The sequence below is a fragment of the Cryptosporidium bovis genome (genome assembly GCF_009768925.1).
Source record: "Cryptosporidium bovis isolate 45015 chromosome Unknown contig_5, whole genome shotgun sequence".
NCBI classification, from domain to species: domain Eukaryota; phylum Apicomplexa; class Conoidasida; order Eucoccidiorida; family Cryptosporidiidae; genus Cryptosporidium; species Cryptosporidium bovis.
This window is the reverse complement of record NW_027125048.1, coordinates 92,427-113,409: the sequence shown is the minus strand read 5'-3', so window position 1 is coordinate 113,409 and position 20,983 is coordinate 92,427. Positions and strand designations below refer to the sequence as shown.

The 20,983-nt window shown below is 32.2% G+C and overlaps 10 protein-coding genes across 10 annotated transcripts; 5 read left to right on the top strand and 5 right to left on the bottom strand.

Moving 5' to 3' along the window:
- Window positions 1-431: 431 nt before the first annotated feature.
- Window positions 432-1,352, top strand: FG379_003029 (uncharacterized protein; the record flags this gene model as incomplete). The annotated part of the gene is made up of 1 exon (XM_067328659.1): window positions 432-1,352. One exon carries the CDS (start codon window positions 432-434, stop codon window positions 1,350-1,352), a length of 921 nt encoding a protein of 306 aa, XP_067182241.1.
- Window positions 1,353-1,982: 630 nt separating this feature from the next.
- Window positions 1,983-3,044, top strand: FG379_003028 (DSK2 like with a ubiquitin domain; the record flags this gene model as incomplete). Its single annotated transcript, XM_067328658.1, has 1 exon — window positions 1,983-3,044. One exon carries the CDS (start codon window positions 1,983-1,985, stop codon window positions 3,042-3,044), a length of 1,062 nt encoding a protein of 353 aa, XP_067182240.1.
- Window positions 3,045-3,202: 158 nt separating this feature from the next.
- On the bottom strand, window positions 3,203-4,792 carry FG379_003027 (Kars protein; the record flags this gene model as incomplete). Its single annotated transcript, XM_067328657.1, has 1 exon — window positions 3,203-4,792. One exon carries the CDS (start codon window positions 4,790-4,792, stop codon window positions 3,203-3,205), a length of 1,590 nt encoding a protein of 529 aa, XP_067182239.1.
- A 104-nt stretch (window positions 4,793-4,896) lies between these two features.
- FG379_003026 (uncharacterized protein) lies at window positions 4,897-7,584 on the bottom strand (the record flags this gene model as incomplete). Its single annotated transcript, XM_067328656.1, has 1 exon — window positions 4,897-7,584. One exon carries the CDS (start codon window positions 7,582-7,584, stop codon window positions 4,897-4,899), a length of 2,688 nt encoding a protein of 895 aa, XP_067182238.1.
- A 157-nt stretch (window positions 7,585-7,741) lies between these two features.
- On the top strand, window positions 7,742-9,148 carry FG379_003025 (putative SAND family; the record flags this gene model as incomplete). The annotated part of the gene is made up of 1 exon (XM_067328655.1): window positions 7,742-9,148. One exon carries the CDS (start codon window positions 7,742-7,744, stop codon window positions 9,146-9,148), a length of 1,407 nt encoding a protein of 468 aa, XP_067182237.1.
- Window positions 9,149-9,857: 709 nt separating this feature from the next.
- Window positions 9,858-13,004, top strand: FG379_003024 (uncharacterized protein; the record flags this gene model as incomplete). The annotated part of the gene is made up of 3 exons (XM_067328654.1): window positions 9,858-12,314; window positions 12,500-12,573; window positions 12,698-13,004. 3 exons carry the CDS (start codon window positions 9,858-9,860, stop codon window positions 13,002-13,004), a joined length of 2,838 nt encoding a protein of 945 aa, XP_067182236.1.
- Window positions 13,005-13,436: 432 nt separating this feature from the next.
- Window positions 13,437-15,374, top strand: FG379_003022 (uncharacterized protein; the record flags this gene model as incomplete). Its single annotated transcript, XM_067328652.1, has 1 exon — window positions 13,437-15,374. The coding sequence occupies one exon, from the start codon at window positions 13,437-13,439 to the stop codon at window positions 15,372-15,374; it is 1,938 nt and encodes a 645-aa protein (XP_067182234.1).
- Window positions 15,375-15,448: 74 nt separating this feature from the next.
- Window positions 15,449-17,200, bottom strand: FG379_003021 (extracellular membrane associated with a signal peptide; the record flags this gene model as incomplete). The annotated part of the gene is made up of 1 exon (XM_067328651.1): window positions 15,449-17,200. The coding sequence occupies one exon, from the start codon at window positions 17,198-17,200 to the stop codon at window positions 15,449-15,451; it is 1,752 nt and encodes a 583-aa protein (XP_067182233.1).
- Window positions 17,201-17,590: 390 nt separating this feature from the next.
- On the bottom strand, window positions 17,591-20,071 carry FG379_003020 (uncharacterized protein; the record flags this gene model as incomplete). Its single annotated transcript, XM_067328650.1, has 1 exon — window positions 17,591-20,071. The coding sequence occupies one exon, from the start codon at window positions 20,069-20,071 to the stop codon at window positions 17,591-17,593; it is 2,481 nt and encodes an 826-aa protein (XP_067182232.1).
- A 313-nt stretch (window positions 20,072-20,384) lies between these two features.
- FG379_003019 (uncharacterized protein) lies at window positions 20,385-20,969 on the bottom strand (the record flags this gene model as incomplete). The annotated part of the gene is made up of 1 exon (XM_067328649.1): window positions 20,385-20,969. The coding sequence occupies one exon, from the start codon at window positions 20,967-20,969 to the stop codon at window positions 20,385-20,387; it is 585 nt and encodes a 194-aa protein (XP_067182231.1).
- Between the last annotated feature and the right edge of the window lie 14 nt (window positions 20,970-20,983).

The window sequence follows — 20,983 nt, the reverse complement described above, 5'->3', positions numbered from 1 at the left end:
AAAAATACGAACACGATACATTAATATTAAAAGTAAGATATAAAACTTCAAGAGCCCAATACCCAGTAAAAACTTGTTTTACTGTAGAATTAATAAATACTCATTCGTTTTCCCCTTTGAAACTAGGTTTCACACTTATTCATATTGGTTAACAATGAGGCAAATTAAACGAATATCAATGTATATACTACATTTAGTCAAATAATATATTATTAAAAACAACTTCAAGTTAAATAACAAAGGTAAACATAATTCAAGATCAGGATGAGGAGAAAAAAAAAAAAAAAAACATGCAAGACACTTGGACGTGACTATTCCTTCACTGAAAATAGCTATCAATATAAACGGTAACTTATTGATATATATATATATATATATATATATATGAATTTATTGCAAAATTTATTTCTTTTACTACACTTCAGGAATAAATGGTCCATAATGCACGCCCTAGAAATAATAGAAATGACACAAGCCTGGGAGCAGGGTGGAAGTTATTAGCTGCACTGGGTTTCACTGCAATTGTCCTTCAAATAGTCTCGATAATATTAAACGGTTGGAGAGTCTCACCAGAAATCACATACAAGTACTATCAAAAAAGTGTGTATAAATCCTGGCAAGTATACTCCACTGAATTTGGACTTTATATGTACAAATTCAACAACGGAGCATCAACGAGACCATGGTCAACTGTTGAGCAGTTGATTTGCACTTGGATAGATTCATATGTTTCAATTTCGCAAGTTGAACAAAGTTTGTGGGGGAGTACATGTGGTACGGACTGTCAAACTGCACTTAGGACACGTTGCACATCTTACACAAAGTTTGCTAATGGTGGCTATTTATGCTTAGGTGCATTAGTCATATCAATCATAGTAGGAATCGTTGCAGTTGTATGGTTATTTGTATTTGGAAAAAGCAGAAATTTTTTGTTGTTTGCGTGGAGTACATCTTCAATTCTTTCTGCGTCAGGAATAATCTATTGGTGCTATACAACAAATGAAGCTGCAAAAAGCATCGTAACCACACAACAGTATCCTTATCCCGAATTGGGTTATGCCGCTTATATTGCTATTCTCTCTACCTGCCTCTTTATTTCATGTGCAGTTGGTGTATTTGTAATTCATTTGATTGAGTCAAGAGAAGCAGCAAACGCCAGGCAAGCTGAGTTGATGAAGGAGGCCGGAGCAAATAGTGAATGGATGGGTCCACCTGGTATGGGTCCACCTGGTATGGGTCCACCTGGTATGAGTCCACCTGGTATGGGTCCACCTGGTATGGGTCCACCTGGTATGGGTCCACCTGGTATGGGTCTACCTGGTATGGGTCCACCTGGAATGAGAATGAATTGAAAATTGAACAACACTGAATGAAACATTCCGTTGTAATTTGATCAGACCTAAGACAATAAGAGTTATTTCTTGACGTGAATCCCGATCCGCATGAAACAAGTTGAGTCAATAACTAGAAAAACGTCGAAATAATAATGAAAATCTCTATAAAATACTAAAAATTATTCCCACTAGGCAACTGTCGGAAGGTATTCAAGAAACCTCGACAACACTGGCAATTCCCTAAAAATTGCAGGTGTTCAATTATACTCTATACTAGTTTTTGAGTGTACAAAGATATTCTTTTTATACTTATTAACAACCAATTTGTGCATTTTCGAAATTAAAATATTTTGACATGGCTTTGACACATCAAGTACCTTTTAGATGGGCGTGACGAAAAATACTGATATCTTCTTAGAATACCGAGTAAAACTTTCCAAAAAAGAATATGTCATTTAATTGATGATAATAAACCCCATCCGTAGATAGATATTTAATTTGTAATAACTTCAAACTTTATTTTGTTAAAACATCCAATCAAAGACGAAAACTGTTCTACTGACCCGCATTTTCGCCGCGTTTTAAAACTTCAGAAACTTGAGTTTGAAAAATAGCTTATGTCTTTTGAAAATAATTGAATTTAGGAAAATGCCGTCTTCTGATGATATTTCTCTGATTTTTAAGGTTTCTGGAGGTACTCAGTTCACAATCGATGTTCCAAAGAACCTTACTATAAGGGAGGTTAAGGAAAGAGTCTCAGAACCCTCGAAGATACCATGTCCAAACCAGAGATTAATATATAAGGGAAGAATACTTAAAGATAGTGATAATTTATCTGATATCAAAGTTGAAAGTGGTCACACTATGCACCTTGTAAGATCCGGTGCACATAGTGATCAGAGTAAGCCACAACCAACTTCGAACGCTACTGAAAATGACACATCAAGAAGAGATCCCCAGGTATCAAATAATATCAACAACACAACTGCCAATGATAACAATTCCATACCTAATATTCCAACCAACTTTGCTTCCTTGTTTAGTAATATGGTGAATTCTTCTGAATTTGGTTCCCAGGTAAACAACACAAGGAATTTCACCCAGAATGCCCCCGCGAATCAATTTGGTGGTTTTGGGAACGTAAACGGCAACTCTAATTTTGGTAATATCCCTGACTTTTCTTCCCTGGTAAACTCTCCACTATTTCAGCAATCAATGAACGAACTTGCAAGTAATCCACAGCTTATTCAGAATATACTTCGTTCCAATCCTATTTTTAACCAATTGTCTGCGAGCAACCCAATGTTTAGTCAAATGATAAACAATCCAGATATGCTTAGAGCTATGTTAAATCCACAAATGATACAAACTGTACTCAACTCAGGTGGTTTAAATAACCCTGGGTTTAATGGCAACCCACTTTCTTCTTTGAGTTCAGGATTCAATCCTAGTCAAATTAACAATATGTTAAATGACCCTGGGATCACATCTATGATGTCTGGAATCATGAATAATGGTAATTTAGGTGTTAGTGGTGGCCCAAACGGAACTATAAACAACACAACTGCACAGCAGTACTCCTCACAACTCAGCCAACTACGCGACATGGGTTTCATTGACAACGACGCCAGTTTATTGGCATTACAGGAAACAGGTGGGGACATAAATGCAGCAATAAACAAACTTTTAGAGAGAGGTGCAGGACAATAAGAAATCCGGAGATGAATTTACTCCTTAGCTTTTCACACTAGAAAGCCTCAACCCTAATCTTCTTATCAATTCATGCCCATTAAAGTTAGCTTGGTATTTGGAGTCGACTACTATAAACCTCACGATTAATCTCTTGTACACACACCTAAGTACGTTTCCTAATTATTAGAGTCTTGATTATTTGGTTTTTTCATATTCCTCATTGCAGGGAACAATATAACCTCCTTGATATTGTTCTTATCGGCTAAAAGCATGATTAGCCTGTCAATTCCGAGACCCCAACCTCCAGTCGGTGGTAATGCATGTTCCAAAGCGGTGCAAAATGTTTCATCGATTGGACACGCCTCAACATCACCGGAAGCCCTTGCCTCTGCTTGCTCCTCAAAAAATCTTCTTTGTTGAATAGGTTCATTTAGCTCTGTATATGCGTTACAAAGCTCCCTACCTAGTACAAACAATTCGAATCTCTCAGTAACTTCTGGCTTCTCTCTGTGCCACTTGGCTAGGGGAGACATAGTTTGTGGGTGATCAATAATAAAAGAAGGATTTTTGCACTTGTCCTCGATAAAATGACTAGCAAGTTTGTCCAACAATTTTGCTGCAGTACTTGGGTGTGGCAGCTCAATATTGTGTTTCTCGCACATTTTAATCATAAACAATATATTTTCCTCTGAATCAAGTGGCCTTTTGAGAGGCTCTCCTAAGGATGACTCAATTTCCTCGACGAAAGAGAATCTTTTCCAAGGAGTCGTGAAGTCTATCTCAACACACTCACCATCAGGTCCGTTTGGGTGATATGGAATTTTTAAAGTCCCGTGTGTTTCAAGTACAACCCCACTTATTAACTCCTCAGTCATATCCATTAAGTCGTGGTAATCTGCATATGCCATATAGAACTCCATCGCTGTAAATTCTGGGTTATGCGTTAGGTCTATTCCTTCATTTCTAAAATTTTTTCCAATTTCATAGACTCTGTTTAAACCACCAATAATTAATTGCTTCAAGTAAAGCTCGGGAGCTATCCTCATATAGAGATCCGTTTCAAGTTCATTGTGATAAGTTATAAACGGTCTAGCAGCCGCACCTCCATAAATCATGTTGAGCATCGGTGTTTCAACCTCAATGAAACCAAGGTTGTCAAAGTAATTACGGATGTATTTGATAGTTTGACACCTTAGTTTAAATACTCTCCTACTTTCCTCATTGAGCATAAGATCAAGATATCTCTGTCTGTATCTCACTTCCTGGTCCTTCAAACCAGAAATCGTAGTTGGGAGCATGTGATAGCAAGGAGAGAGTAAAATTAAACTCTTAATGAATAAAGACAGTTCTCCTCTTTTCGACTTTCCTGGATAACCAACAACACCGACAATATCACCTCTCCTAATCTCAGAATGTACAACGGAGAAATCTCCCGTTGTCACGTCGTGTTCCATACTATTGGCTATTATTTGAACCTTCTGCTCATCACTAAATATGTCGTAAAAAAAAAGTTTAGAGCTTGAAGTCCTGATTGATAATACTCTTCCGGCTAGTGATACTATTGTGTCTTTTTCGATATATCCATCATCGAGTCCACAATATTTAGCAGCGTATTCAGGCAAAGACATTGAGACCTTGAATTTGTGTGGATAAAATGGTCTGCCCAATTCTTTAATATGTTCCATCATTTTAATACGGTTTTCCGTATAATTCAGGGAATCAAGGGTCTCATTGTTCCTGCTATTATCAATATTTTCATGTACCATATTCAAGTTATTCCAAATAATTATGAAGATAATAAAAAAAAGACCTGGAGGATGTTAACTCGTCTCAATACAACCCGCTTAACAAAATCAACTGAAAAGAAAGACTATTTCCGGTCAACATTTTTTTTGGTAAAAGGTTTATCGCGGTTTGTAATAAGTAAGTTATACCATAATTTGATTGAATTAACTACACGATACAGCTCTTCTTCACTTTCATCGACTTCAATTTCACTATACTTATCAAAAATTGTTTTAAATTCCCTATAAATACAAATTGGGAAATGAGTTATTTCTTGGAGTTCGATCTTGATATTTGACATTACTGATCTCAAATGCCAAATTGAATCCAATTCAAACTGGTTTATCAAGTGATTTTTCAACAGTTCATCTTCACAGCTATTTAGAAATTCGGTTCTCCCAGCGAAATTCGAGGTTTCGAATGATTGTTTATGTATTGAATTAACTTTAATAGAGAATAGCTTTATGATTTGTAATGATAGTTTTGATGCAGAAATAGATACATTTACTATAGGGTCTGTTATACAATTGTAAATAATCGGGGCAACCAATTTTGACAGCCTTGTGAAGACTTCTTCTTGATTTAACACATCGGTTAAGATAATTAATCCGGATGATTCCTCGGTTTCGTCCTCTCGGACAATTTTGTTATCTTTTTCCCGGTTTACCAGATTTTCTTGCAGATTTTCAAAGTTTATAAATGCCCATTTGTAGAATAATGAGCGGAATGTAACGAATATTATATTTAGTACTAGGATTCTCTTGTTGTAGTCATCTCCAAGAATATTGTAATCAAAAACTTCATTCCTATCTTTTACTAAAGGGGATTCCGTGCCATCAGAGTTTTTGTTTGAATCGGAGGTATCACATGACAATTCAATCGAGTGTGATTTACTCTCAATGTAAGGAATAAAGATCGATGGAATAATGAAATTATTAGTCCAGTATACGCATTCATCAAAAGTTTCAAATCCCGAAATGATGTCCATAATTGTTTGCAAGGCAGATATACTTACAGTAAGTGTTGAATCTAGAATGCAACGAATAATAATGCAATTAAAGAACTCACAAATTTTTCTATCAAATACAATGGATTTAGTCCAATGAGGTAATTGCCTTATAATGCATCTCTTTATTCTCCAATTCTGCACCGCAATATTCTTTTCTGTTTGTTTCTTGTTAAATGAAATAATCTCATTCTCACTGAATATCAAAGTTTTAATTTGAGGCAACAAGTAACAAAATATATATTCTTCATTAATTTGATTAATTATTACATGCAAGTGCTCAATTGCGTTGATTACCACATTAGTATTTGAATCTGTAAAATAGGAAACAAATACTTGTATGAATTTAATTTTGATATTTTTGATATCTATTCCAAAATATGAAGTTCCAGAAGGTAAATATTCGATATATTTTATTAAATGAACAATGAGTGTACATAAACTATTTTTCAATGAAACATGAATTTCCAATTGAAATTCGGATAAGTGTTCGTAAATATAGGATATTATGGAATTAGATAAATCAACAACTATTGAAGCATTCCTTTTCATCACAATATTATCATTTTGATATGAATCGTTATTTCCTTCGTAAGTCTCAATTCCTAGAACTATCAACTTTTGGAAAAATTCCAAGACTAAAATCTTTGTTTCAGTTTCGTTTTCGTTTGCCAAAATGTTGAATATACATTGCATTAAATCAGAATTCTTGCTACTAATTGCAATATTAGACAATAGCGATTCCTCGTTGCTAGATAAATAGCTCCTAAAAATAAAATTACTGTCATTTTCCGATAATTTATAGTAATCTCTTATTGAAAGACACATTGGTAAGAGCTCACCAATTATTGCATTCCTTTGTAAATGGTACTTGCTATCTAAAAATTCACAAACAAAATAAAGAAGTTGGTTCCTATCATATGAACTTATATACTCCAAATAAAATAAAGGATTTGTATATAGATGAATTGCTATTCCGACTGAGGTTGATTTCAATACTTCACACGAAGTTTGGTCGTTACTTAGTGAAAGAACTAAATTCAATAGTTTTTCTGTTATTATACTTTGGTCAACAAGCTTGATATCACTATACTCAGCCAACGACATACCACACTTTAAAGGAAATATCTTTTTCAGTATTTGTACTAAATTTTGAGATGCACCAATTCTAAGTGAAGGTACTTCATCATCACACAGTGAAAGGTACAATAAGACTAAATTGTTCTTTTCAGTCTTATTACAATAAGGTAATATTAAATTTGGAATGATGTTACAAAAAGATAATTTATCCGTTAGTGGCAGATTAGTTATACTGTCTTTGCTAGAACATTTCTCTTTTACTATGGGTAAAATAACTTCTTCAATGAATGAGGTAACAAGCTCACTACTAACAAATCTGGAAAATATTGCTTCTAATGACTTTATACTTTCAATCCTAATACTAATCTCCTCATTAAATAACAATTTAGAACATATTTTTTTGATTATTTCCTTACTCTCTTTTGTGTAGTTGATATTGACATCAATGATATTTACAAGCTCTTCAGACACAATGTGATTAACTTCGTAATTACCGAATTCAACCACATTTAAAATAAGCGGAAGTAAACAAAATTCACTATTATCTTTTCCAACAACTTTACTTACAACACCATATCTTCGAAGAGCTTCAAAAATATATGTTTTATTTTCTGATTCGAGCTCAGACTTATAGAAATCCAAAATACCTCTTAGATCTGGATATGATTGGCATCTCACCCCTAACATTATATATGTTCATATATAACTACATAAGCTGTTATTTAAATATATCCCAATCTGTGCAAATGAGCCAACAATAGAAAAATTAGCGCTTTACTACAATTGTGAGGTAACAAATATGTTCTTAAATATAAAGAAATAAAATATTAAAATAAATAGAGAGATGAGTTTTAGTAGGGAAAGAAGTTCTCGCAAGATTCTCATATTCAGTTCTGCAGGAAAACCAATATACTCACTTGGAGTAAATGACCAAAGTACCTTAAGCTTGATTTCAAGTTCATTATCAGCAATTTTAAGTAAGGTAACATGCACTTTATCGGAACAGAAGGTCATTATCTTTAATGTTGAAAGTGATATTTATATTTTTGACTATATCAAGTGGATGTGTTCTGATTCACACCGAATTGTATTTCTAGAGCGACAAGGAATAATCCTCTGTTGTGTTTCTGAATTCTCAAATGATCCAATAGGGTATTTAAAAGGGATGTTGGAATATGTTTATTACCAACTTGTAATGATTCTCACAGGTTCAATACACAAAATTTTGAAATCAAGACCAAACGTAGATATACAACAAATGATTGGTACAAGTGATGTAAATATTATCGATAGATGCGTAAATTCTATCCAAACGAACATTGATTCCCTATATTGGTACTACTCTTTTCAGAAGGTCCCAAAATTTCACAAATATTTAAGACAAAATAATCCTAGTTCCAATTTTCCAATTGAAACACCAAATCTATTCATTGAGGCACAACCAATGGATGCAGAGGTAAGGAGTGTAATAAAAAAATTAATACAAAATATTAAAACTGATGGTTTACTTGGTGGGGCAATGTTTGCATCCTCACGTATAGTTACTTGGTTTGGCTCAAAATATATTAGAAATATACCTTCTACTGATTTCTCTCTTTTGAAGAATATTTCATATTCTCTCTTCAGTAAAAAGAACACAAGTAATGAATTATGGATTCCTATTTGCTTACCATGTATAAGCACAATATCGTACATATATTGTTATTTTCACTATTGGAACTCTAATGAGGAAACAACCGGGTCGTCAAATATTTGTTTCGTTTTACTTTCTTCAAATAGTAGTACTCAAGTTTTTGAAAAATTCTCTGATCATTCAAATGCATGTTTGAACTATATAAAGAACTCTAAGTACTGCAGTGTATTGGAATCATTCGAAATGTCGTTTTTAGATCCTAATATACTCATAAAGGGTGGGCAACTATCGAAAGAGATCGTTATACAACACTTTGTTTATGTTTCTACATGTAAAAATTGTTACGTCGTTAGTGAAACACACCCAGAAATACATGATAAAAAAGATATTTTTCAGACATATATCAAAATTACAGAATTTACAAACTCTCAATTCAAAAGAAACAAAGAACCAAGTATGTATACCATTATTAACATGAAAAATAATAAGTTTATAAACATTACAACTCGCGGATTCCACCTCTTTGTCACATTTCCACTAAGTGTGAGAATAGATGAAAAGGTAATAGAACTCATAGTTGACAACGCCAGGAAAAACGATAAATTATTCTTTCCCTGAAATGCTCCTGCACATTCGTCCGGCCCCGGAGACCGTGAATTCAGTCCGGCGGGGTCATTATCCCCCCCCCCCCCCCACAAAAAAAGCGCATCCGGGCACCGTGAATCGAACACGGGACCAATTGATGTCTGCCAGGTCTACAGTCAATCGCTCTACCCCTGAGCTACGCCCGGGCACGCTCCGCATGGTTCATAAAATGCGAATTAACATTAAAATAATTAACTTTAACGTTCCAGCAGGACCAATAGAGTCTAGATGCATTTTTTAGGATTTTAACTTTAAATCCGCGAGATATTCTTATGGAATTATTATACAGAAATTAAGTAGCATGAAACAAATCAATGGATTGAAGTCTATGAATCGTCAATAATATAGCTGTGAAAGTTCCAAATCACTGTTCACCTTATTCTATTTATTTATTTAACTTGTTTTTCGCTCTATTTTTGAATGTTAACATTATTTTGTCTATGTCACAGGTTATTCGTGTATTTTTTCGGCACTTAAATCCTGTATTTGAATGTCAGAAAAAAAAAATCGCTAAAAAATTTCATGTAATTGTTCCCCTCTCAAATAGCGGCAAACATAAACAAAAGCTAAAAGTGAGGATCAGAGTTCTATTTGAGCAAAAAAAAGGAAAATCTCTGTATCACCAGTTTATGTGCAGATTTAAACGTATAAATTTTTATTGTAAAATATAATTGTTGTACTCATGGACAGGATTCGCCAGGCGGATAGTTACAATCAGAGTTCCTTGCTAGCGGAAGCCACAAATTCAGTAAAGGAACATGCCTATTATATGAAACGTGCGATTGACCAAGATGGATTAAGAGATGCACTAAAACATGCATCAAGTATGCTATGTGAACTACGAACTTCTTTTCTCTCTCCAAAGCATTATTATGAACTCTACATGTTAATATTTCAAGAAATGCGTGACTTGTCCAATTTTTTTGATGATAAGTCTCGACATGGTAGAAAAATGAGCGAGTTATATGATTCGGTTCAACATGCAGGAAATATCATTCCACGTCTTTTTTTATTAATAACTGCAGGGGCGTGTTATATTCGCTCCCTAGAGGCACCAGCAAAAGAAATACTAAAAGATATGTCTGAACTTTGTAAAGGTGTACAACATCCAATGAGAGGGTTATTTTTAAGATATTTTCTCATTCAAACATGTAGAGATGTTCTTCCAGATACAGGAAGCATATATGAAAAAAATGGTGGAGGCGATGTCCTTGACTCTTGGGAGTTTCTATACTCAAATTTCTGTGAGTCAACAAGATTGTGGATTAGACTTCAAAATCATGGAACTCCGAAGGATAAGATGAGGAGGGAACGAGAGAGACATGATCTAAGAATTTTGGTTGGAGCGAATCTGGTAAGAGTGTCACATTTAGAGGGCCTTACCCAACAATTATACATTCAAGAAATATTACCGAAATTACTAAGTGTTGTATTATCTTGTGAGGATGTTTTGGCACAACAATACCTTCTTGATTGCATAATACAAGTGTTCTCTGACGAGAATCACCTGAAGACACTCGAACTTTTACTTTCTGCCTGTATGAAAACTCTCCCTGGAGTCGATCTTAAACCCATTTTGACAAATTTAATGAATAGGCTTTCGAACTTTTTAAGTCAAACACAAGACAAAAGTTTGATTAGTGATATTGATATTTTTGAACTCTTTAGAAAACACCTTGCAGAACTTAATGAAAGGCCTAATCCCACACAAAAACAGGTTGGCAACACACTTGAAAGGGACTTGTCAAGTCTATTGGATTTACATTCAGCCTTTCTCACATTTACCCTAACTATTTATCCAAATAATACTCATTATGTTGATTTGATACTTGGGTCTACAGTAACCCTTCTCACAAATGCTCTTGGTGTAAGAGTAGATGGGACTTGTGGGGCTTTCCTTGAACCGAGATGTGTTGATACTATAATTGAAATACTCTCAGTTCCTTTCCAATCCATGCCACTATCCATCATGATTGAAATGGATCATTTCCCAAATCTCCTATATTTTTTGAACAACCATGCAGGGAGAAGAGTGGCAATATCCCTAATTAATACTATTGTAGAGAATAACACACCTTTAAATAATATAGAGGCATTACAAAGATTTTGTTCGTTTATTCTCCCAATGTTAGAAGGTGGGTCAGAGATCAAAACAGCTGAAGAAGTATTAGAGGATTCTAATGAGTTCATTCACGAACAGATGCAAATTTCTAAGCTAGTACACCAAATAACTGGTGACAATTTAAACTATATATTTGCAATGTATGAAGTTCTTTATGATTTGTTCCATAGAGGAACAAGTATAAACTTTAAATACACACTTCCAACCCTTGGATATTGTGCACTTAAACTAATTAATGAATTAATGGAAAGTGAAAAATCTTATGATTCTGAATCCAGAAAATTTTATTTGAAGGTTAATATGGAATCTTCTAGTTTATCTATTAGGAAATTGCTAAAATTTGTTCACAAAACAGCAACAGAGCTCTCCACTTGCTCCCCCGAAATTGCGTTGGATTTGTTTCTTCAGGGTTCTGTGGTCTCAAGTGCAGTAGCTGGACCAAACAAGCTAGAAGCGATTTGTTACGAATTTATCATTCAGGGGCTTGTTTGTTTTGAGGAGGAGCTCTCAGAATCTAAAAAACAATTCCAGGGTTTAATGTCTATCATTGGTACACTCATTAATATCACGGGTTGTTTGAGTGAGAATGAATACGAAACCATAGCTACAAAATTGACACAATACTCGGCAAAACTTTTAAGGAAGCCAGATCAATGTAGGGCAATTCTGATGTGTTCTCATTTATTTTGGAACAACAAGGAGAACAGAGACGCAAATCGGGTTCTGGAGTGCCTACAAAAATGTCTGAAAATAGCAGATTCAGCCGTTCAAGTAACGCCAGCGAATTCAGTACTATTCATAGATATATTAGAGAAATATATGTACTTTTTGGAGCAGGGGAGTCCCAATGTAACTACTGATTTCATATCTAAATTAGTGACGCTTTGTCACGAACAAATTCGTTTTTCTTCAAGTGAAATACCTAGAGGACCAAAAATTTTGTTAAATAACTTAACTACATATATCAACAACGAAAAGACAATATACAAAAATATTGAAATCAACGAGTTATTGCAAGTGACTTAGAACCTTAAATACAAGTTTTTTGATATTTGATTGTGCCGCAATTTGCCGTTTCTTTTTGTCTCGTCTCGCCTATTCATAATTTTTCTGTTCACCACTCCACGACTAATAAAGCGATTTCTTGGGTAATTATTACAATTACTTCGAGAATATTCTGTTAGTTTTATATTTCCTGGCAGTTATTGATACCTATTTGGAGATTTTCTTTTTTTAAATCTGAACCTTTGCGTAGTGGAAGAAAAAATGGCACAAGGTAGGTTTTCTTCATATATTTTTCAAACTCACGAATATCTTATATCTATTACTAACTCAATTCTGAATTATTCCTCAAATCTGCAACTATAAGTGAAAAAAAATTTGTTGGCACCGTGTACCAGAGACTACACCATCAACCTTAGTAAGATGGTGCATAAAACAACTTTTAAGAAAAGGGCACCGAAAGCCATTAAAGGAATAAGAGAATTCGCAGGTAGAGTAATGAAGACCGAAGATGTCAGGATTGATGCTAAATTAAACAAGTTCATATTCAGTAAAGGTATTAGAAACTTGCCTACGCGAGTTCGTGTTAGAATATCTAGAAAGCGCAGCGAGTCTGAGGATTCGAAGGAGTCTTTGTATACTCTTGTACAATATATTCCAGTTAGCTCTTTTGCAGATCTTCAAACTGAGAAGGTACAAGATTGAGATTACTCTAAATATCTGAAGTTTGTAGATATCTATTTAGAATCTAATAAGAATAACTCTCCTGAATTATTTTACATATTTCTATAAATATTGGATTTGTTAAGTGACCTGTATATTATATTCCACCACCTATATGAGCAATTGATTATTTGTGTTATCGTCACCGAGCATTGTTTTATTGGATCTGAAAACGCTCTGTTCCGCGCTTTGAGGTCTTAATCTCACAATTGGCAAGCATAATAAAAAGATACCATGTTTTTAGGAGAACAAAAAAACAGAGTTGTCCAACAATTTGAAGTGGTTCGTTAATTATTCATTGATTTCCAGAATCAACTTGTAGATTTTTAAATATATATTTTTGAATACCTTACAAGTTGTTTCGAATATTTCCATACAATAAGAAAAAATTTATGAAACTCGGTGGAAAAACCCATGAATAATTCACCAAATCGTAAAAAAAGATCAATATTGAATCACTTAATGGACAACAATTTATTCTCCAATGAAGAGTTAACTGAAAAAAAAGCGAAATTATCGGGTGAAAACAAATATGAAAGTTATTCCATGCATAATTATTCTCCAGGGAGTGAATTGCAAAATATTGAATGCAAGATTTGCTCTCAGTTGGCAAATCAAAGTTTTACGAATAGTTTAAACATTGATAAATTTTCATTTAAAACCTACATACAGAGAGATAAATCTTATCAACATCATCAGAATGAAGTTATGTGTTTTGAAATCGAAGAAAATAGAAAGCATTACACGAGTTGCGTTAATAAAAATAAAGGGATTAGGAACCTCGCTCTAAATGAACATAACTTCAATTTTACTCCAAGAAATTCAGTACTGACATACAAAAATATAGGCAATATAAAATTTCCAAATAACATAGAATTTTATCAGAAAAGGTTAATTCCTTATTTCTACCAAGCAGAAGTAATGCGTTTACAAAATGAAATGATAATGTTGATTTCAAACTACATTATTGAAGAAAGAAACAAACTGTCAATTGAAACTCTAAGAAGTCTCATTCTACCAAAAATTTATCCACGCTTTCATATTTACGACCAGATTCAGAATAGCCAAATAAATTCTCCTTTAACAGTGATTGAACAAAGTAGAAGACCACTCTTATCGTGTAACGCGAATTCAAATAGGTGTATTATAATACCTTCGTGTACTAGGTGCCTTTTACCAGGATTTCACTCAAATACAGCGTGGTTGTTACCACCTTCCTTTTTTGGGAGAGGGGGTCGTTTGAAGAGGAAAACAGGATTTTTAAAAGGGCTGCCAATAGGATTATTCAGTGAATGCTTTTCAATTAAACATATATTGACAGTGGAATCTACCAATTTGCTTGTGACAAATGCGAGAAGAGAAGAGTATGAATACATTAAGAAAGGAATAATAACATTGAAGGAAGAAGGTTTCGAGGAATCGATTTATTACATGGATGATAATTTAATTACTGACAAAATAAGTTCAACTCTTAAAGATGTAGCTATTCAAGACAAAAAAACTTTTGAGGGAAAATACAGTTCCGAATTTGAATACATTTCTACACAAAATGCTTCATTTTGTGGTTTCGTAACAATAGATTCAACTTGTGTTGAAAGTATTTCAAGTACATCACCGAATCATAAAAGTATTATCGATAATAATGTCAATGGTAATTCTTTAAATTACGATTTAAAACTAAATAATCAGCCTAATGTAGTAGCTATAACATACATCGACGAGAAAAATTACCCAAATAAAATAAGTGATTGTGATATATTATTTAAAAAGAAAACTAATTTAAATTGTTTAAAAGATTCCAATATTGAAAATTCCGAGGAAAAAAAAGTATTGTTATTAATACCGAGGTTAAAATGTGTGATAAGACAGAGTAAATTCAGTGACTTAATATTTACACTTAACAAGCCATGTTATCTGTTACTTTGGAACTACAACGTTAGGAATTGCAAAAACACTACTAAAGATATTAACTGGATAAATATTCAATGCAGATTTGTCCCCCTAAAGTATTTTGGGAATGCATTCGAAAAGTCTGTTCCAATTAATATAAAACCACATCAAGAATTGATACTCGATCAACTGAATCGTATAAGGAATATCGAAGAAGCAAGAATATTTGCATGGATACTTGCAGGATGTATGCAGTTTACAATAAATGAATTGCTACTAGATTCGTTTACAAGGTCGTTATTTTTTAATAACAAAATGTTGGACATTCAAAATATCCCCACTTTCAATGAGTCGATTTCAAAAGGACCATTTTTGGACTTTCCCGAATCACCGTTGGATCAAAATGGAGAAATTAGATGGGAAATACTCAAAGAAATACTTGAAAACGACTTACTTATTTAAAAAAAGTGTAAATTATCCTATGATTTATAAGTTAATCCCTGTAATTCTTAAAATTTAATATTTCATTTTTTCCACTATAACTGCTTATATGATATACTATTGGCTCTTCTTTTTTTTGTATGTAATATTAACACTAATATAATCATTAAGACAATTAATAGGATACCAAAGAACAATAAAACAAATAAGTGTTTGTCTTCTTTATCTGAAATTTCTAAGTCTTTTTTTCTCTTCATTAAGCAGAATGGTGGATCCGGGACATAGAATGCCATATTATCACCAAAATTACAAGTTATTGTTGAGTATCCTATCAATTTATATTCTTCAAGGCATTCATATGTTACTGTATCTCCAACTCTTATGTGTTCACCTATAACCGTATCACTCAATTTATAGTTTGAATTTGAAACGACTGGTGGATTTGGACACAAAATATCGGTTCCGAATGATTTTAGGTAGTTTTCCACTTTCTTATTTTTATTTTCTACCAGTGATATCCCTTTATTTATGTCAAAGTAAATTTTTAATTTGGGTGTGTTGTCCAACTTTGGGCCATTTAGGAACAATATTTTCTCTAGTATTTGCAAGTAACCACCTTTAATGCTTCTATAAAAGGATTCGCTAATTTTTTCCAAAAACGAGTTTTCAAGTAAGTTAATATTAACATTAGATAGTAATACTGATAAGGCAAATGGTGGTATATCTTCTGAATTTAATGCTCTATATCCAACAGGAAATGTTGAAATTTCTAGTGGAGATAATCCGTGAAAATTCCCCGTCAGTGGATCATTTTTATTGTTTATTATCAATGGTAATACATCACCGGAATTAAACATTGCTGCAATATGCAACGGTGTATTTCCGTTGTAATCAACGATATACTCCAATAATTCTTCATTAATGTTTATATTACTTTTGTGTGAGACAAGTAAACTCACAACAGGTACATTGTTTCGTGAGACAGCAAAATGTAACGGAGTTAATTTTGATAAATCTTTTTTTTTGACGTCCGCTCCTCCATCTAAAAGAATTTTAGTTATTTTCTTTGGATGAAGGTTACGTGATAACCCAACAGTGTGTAGTGGAGTTCTTTTATATCTATCTCTTGAATTAGGATCTGCTCCATATTTTAAAAGTAAGCTTGCTATTTCAATGGATTCAAGGTTTTGAATCAATGAAACGTAATGTAAAGGTGTCATACCTTCTAGATCACCTATATAACCTCCCACTGATCCAACTATGGGTAGGGTGCCGTAGTCTGACTTAATCAATTTAATGTTTACATCAATTCCGGACAGTATCAATAGTAACACAATATTTAATCTTCCTGAAATAACTGCTGAATGAAGTAAGCTTTCGCCAATATTGAAAAGTGGGATACCTGTTTTTTTATTGACCCTACACTCGCTAAGTTCTATCTTATTTTCGTTAATATTTTTACCTTCAAATAATACATTTATTTGTTCATGCGACACTAAGTTATCAATATTTATCTTTTCAATTCTTGATTTTTTACCATTTGTAAAAAAAATGTCTTTTTTCGAAATTTTCTCATACTCGTCAATTATACCCAAAAAAAAAAGTAATTTGACAAGGTTCTGGGAATATTTATCAAAATAAATTGACTCAAAAAGCATTTTACAATTGAATTCAATTGTTCTTTCGATTTTATTCTCACTTATGATACTTTGATGTCCCTTTATGTATTCACCTTTATTTTCAAAAAGACCATTATTAGATTCGGAATACACCTCTTCTGAAAGGCAATAGTGTACATAAAGGATTAAAGACAGAAGTATTATTGGTAAATGCCTTGTGTTTGTCATTTCTGAAAAATAACACCTGTTTCCAATATATATTTGAATTAGAATTATCGTGGCATCTCTGGTGTGTTACACACACACTAGATATTTTTATCAAGATAAAATTACAAGGGAAAGTGGTACAAAAAAAAAAAAAAAAGCGTAAGCCTATTTCATTTTGTTACATATACAAAGGATTGTATCACCAACAAAAATTCAATAATTCACGTATCCTTAAATTTTGTTTAATATTCGTATTATCAGTGTTTACAAACAAGGGTCAACAATGCTAGCTTTCAATATAAACCGAAAGGGAATATATAATATATAGAAATCTAATTTAGATAATTTATTCAATGAAAAAAAGAGAAATAAACACTTAGATTTTTTTGAATGCGAATGCATAGTTTGTGATTACATTTCATTTATTATAACATTGAATAGGTCAGAATGAACGACTGAGTTTTGTGGCATTTCTTCGATCAATTCAATTAACAGTCTTCTCTTCTTCTCACCTCTAATAGCATCCCAAAGTGTTTTAATAAAATCTATTATTCTCGAAAGTATACCTTTTATCAATTCCCATAGTTCACCTGCACCTCCAAAAACAATTCTAAATATATTTAATAGAAAACTCTTCAATCCACCGATCATATCTTGAAAAGAGTTTTTAACAGATTTACTTTTGGCACTTTCTTGTTTCTTTGCTCCCTTTATTGCTTCTGAAGTTATATCAACGTATTCTTCATTGATTACTTGATCTACTTCCTTTTGATCCTTCAAACCTTCGATGTTCGTATTTTCAGATAAAGTCCACGTGTCATCAACGCTAACTTGGGATTTATTGCTTGATTTATGTTGCAAAGATTTACTTTGTAATATCCTAAGCATTTTTTTTTCATTTTTTGATATTAAGACTTTATTTATATAGGGATTATATCTAATCAAATTATTGTTCAAATTTTTGAATAGACTCATTATTGAATCGATGATTGCATTACAATCAATGCCAATTTGTCTCATTTCCTCAGAAACCATAATCAAATGTTCGTCACTGAAAATATCTGGGAATTCCAAAATCATACGTGACAATAACCGTTGGTTTTTCCTTCTTCTTGAGAGTTGAATGAGTTTGTCTGTCATAAACGCAATTAACCTTATTAGTGTTGTTATCAAATAACCGATAGGTGTTGCACTGAATATTGCAGAAAAAATATCTAAAATCATTATTATTACACCTCTTATTCCATTTTGTTTGTATGTTTGAATCGAGTATGTTATCATTCTATCGTACCATTTTATTTCTAAATTACTGTTTTTATATAATTGATAATCACTTTTGTTATTATTTATACTATTTCTCATCTCGTTTAAAAGTTGTTCAGTACTACTCAAATCGAGAGAATTATTTTTCATTCTTAATGGCCCCTTTCCAGTAGTGTCCATTTCATAGTAATTTCTATCTAAAGTTAAATCTTCGTTATCTATATCATAATTTGTTTCTAGAAATTGGTCACTCGACTCATTTTTCTTAATATAATTTACTGGAATCCAAATTTCATCTGAATAATATTCTTCTAGTAGTCTATATTCTTTTTTTGAAATAATGCTTAATAGACAAATTTTTTTGTACCATTCTGGTAAGTTGTCAACAGGGGATAAACTATCATCTTCAAAATCAAGTACTTCCCAACGACTCTTATCATTATATTTTGAATTAATGTTTTCCAAATAATCTTTTTTGTAACCTAGAACATTAATTGTTGTATTTAATAATATATCAAATAATTTCACTTTATTAAAATCCTTGTTTAAACTATATAAGTAATCTGAAGACACAAAATCACTTAAATTGCCGACAAAATAATTAATTTTTTCCTCTATAAATATATTTTCTCTGGCATTACTTTCAATAGAATTGAAAAACAAATCTAGTGTGTCTTCAGAAATTGTAATTTTACTTTTAAGATTTCTTAGTGAGTTATTTATAGTACCTGTTACATTTTTACTTGTTTTTTCAGTTGAATTTGTAAATGAATTGAATTTTTTACTTGTGTTTGCAATAGAAGATTTTTTAATTGAATTTAAAACATTTTTTTTCTTAAATTTATTGTTAAAATATTTTATCACAATTTCTATGAGTGAATAAACAGTAACGACAATCAAAATGGAAATTGCACCATATGGAGTACTACCCAAACACATTAGAACAGTTGAAATTATCATTCTAAATGCAGGGTTCGAGATACTAAACATCCCTGATAATCCTTTTTCATTTGACGGTGGAGGTTGTGCGTTAATTGGTATATTTCCCATAATTATGCCATTATTATAATATGGTCTAATATAATAATTTGGAATATTTTTGTTTTGAGTTGGCGTTAATAAATCAGAATCGTTGTATTTTCGTAATAAAATGTTTTGTGAGGTCTTGTTACTATCGGTGGATTGATTTAATTGCAGTATTCTTTCACTATTTTGAATAGTTTCTGATTTACCACTTTGATTAAACGCCGAATGAAAGAAATCAGTCAATATTGAATGAATTTTGGTGCTGAGAATGTCGCTTGTATCATTTTTTAACTCTAGAATAGTATCTATTTCATTTTCAAATTCATATGTACTGTCATCTAAGAGTAGACTAATTGCAGTATCAATTCCAGTTGCAATGCTTTTTTTCTCTGTTCTATCTTTCAAGCTGTTAAATCTATTTATTAATATTTCTTTGTTATAATTCTCAAGGTTGTATTCGTATTTTTGAATAATCGACTCTATTTTTTTCAAAAGATTATTTTGACTACTTTCAACAAATGTACCACTTGCATCTAATGCACAACAAAAAATAGAAAGTGTTAGCAGAATTTGACAAACAAAAATTCCACTAAAAATTTTCATTTTAGAAGAAAAAATTCAAATAAATAATGTTAGAACAAATAAATTTTTATTTAAAAAATTCCATTATTACACCCATTATATCCTGAAATCCCCCTACTTAGAGTCATGCGCTTAAGTGTATTGTATATTATTGCAATATTAAAAATAAGTTTTAAAAGGTAATAACTTTTAGGATATATATTATACGGCTAACATGAGTCATTAATAATTAGCATAAGAATCTCTTACCTGAATGTATTTTCAACCAATGCATTTACTCGGGATGTATACTAATTAAAACAAAGGTAGAAAATGTGCGTAGTGAATGTAAAAATTATGTATCTGTAATATTTTCAGAACATTTAACTTTACTCTCGTTCTGTATAACAAAATTATAGCTTTGTAAATCAAACATAAAATCATCTCCACCTAGTGAAATAATTTTCGAGCTATAGTTTGAGTTTGTAAAATTACTCTCTTCATCAAAAACTGTAACATTTACAAGTAAATTTGAACTATTAATCATTGAAATATCTTTAAGTGAATTAAAATCCTCCATCAATTCTGTGATATTTGTTTCTATTGTGCCGTTAGTTTTAATTGGAGGAGGAAAAATATCAGAATAGGGTGTTTCATCTTTATTTTCAATGAAAACCTTACCCCTTAATTTATTTTCTTTGCTTTTAAGGATTGACTGGGAAATACCATCAGAAAATCCCTTATTTTTTCTCTTAGTTTCGTATGCCCTTTTGTACGCAATGATTGAATTTGAAAAAGTAAAAATGCAAGAAGTAATTGCAGAACCAGCAGAAACAAAAGGAAGGAATTCATTTACAGTAGTAGGTCCATTGCAAATAACATAGTTAATTGAAAAACAAAGAATAGTGGTTTTTAGAATTGTAGGTATAATACTAAACATTTCGTTTTTGAAAA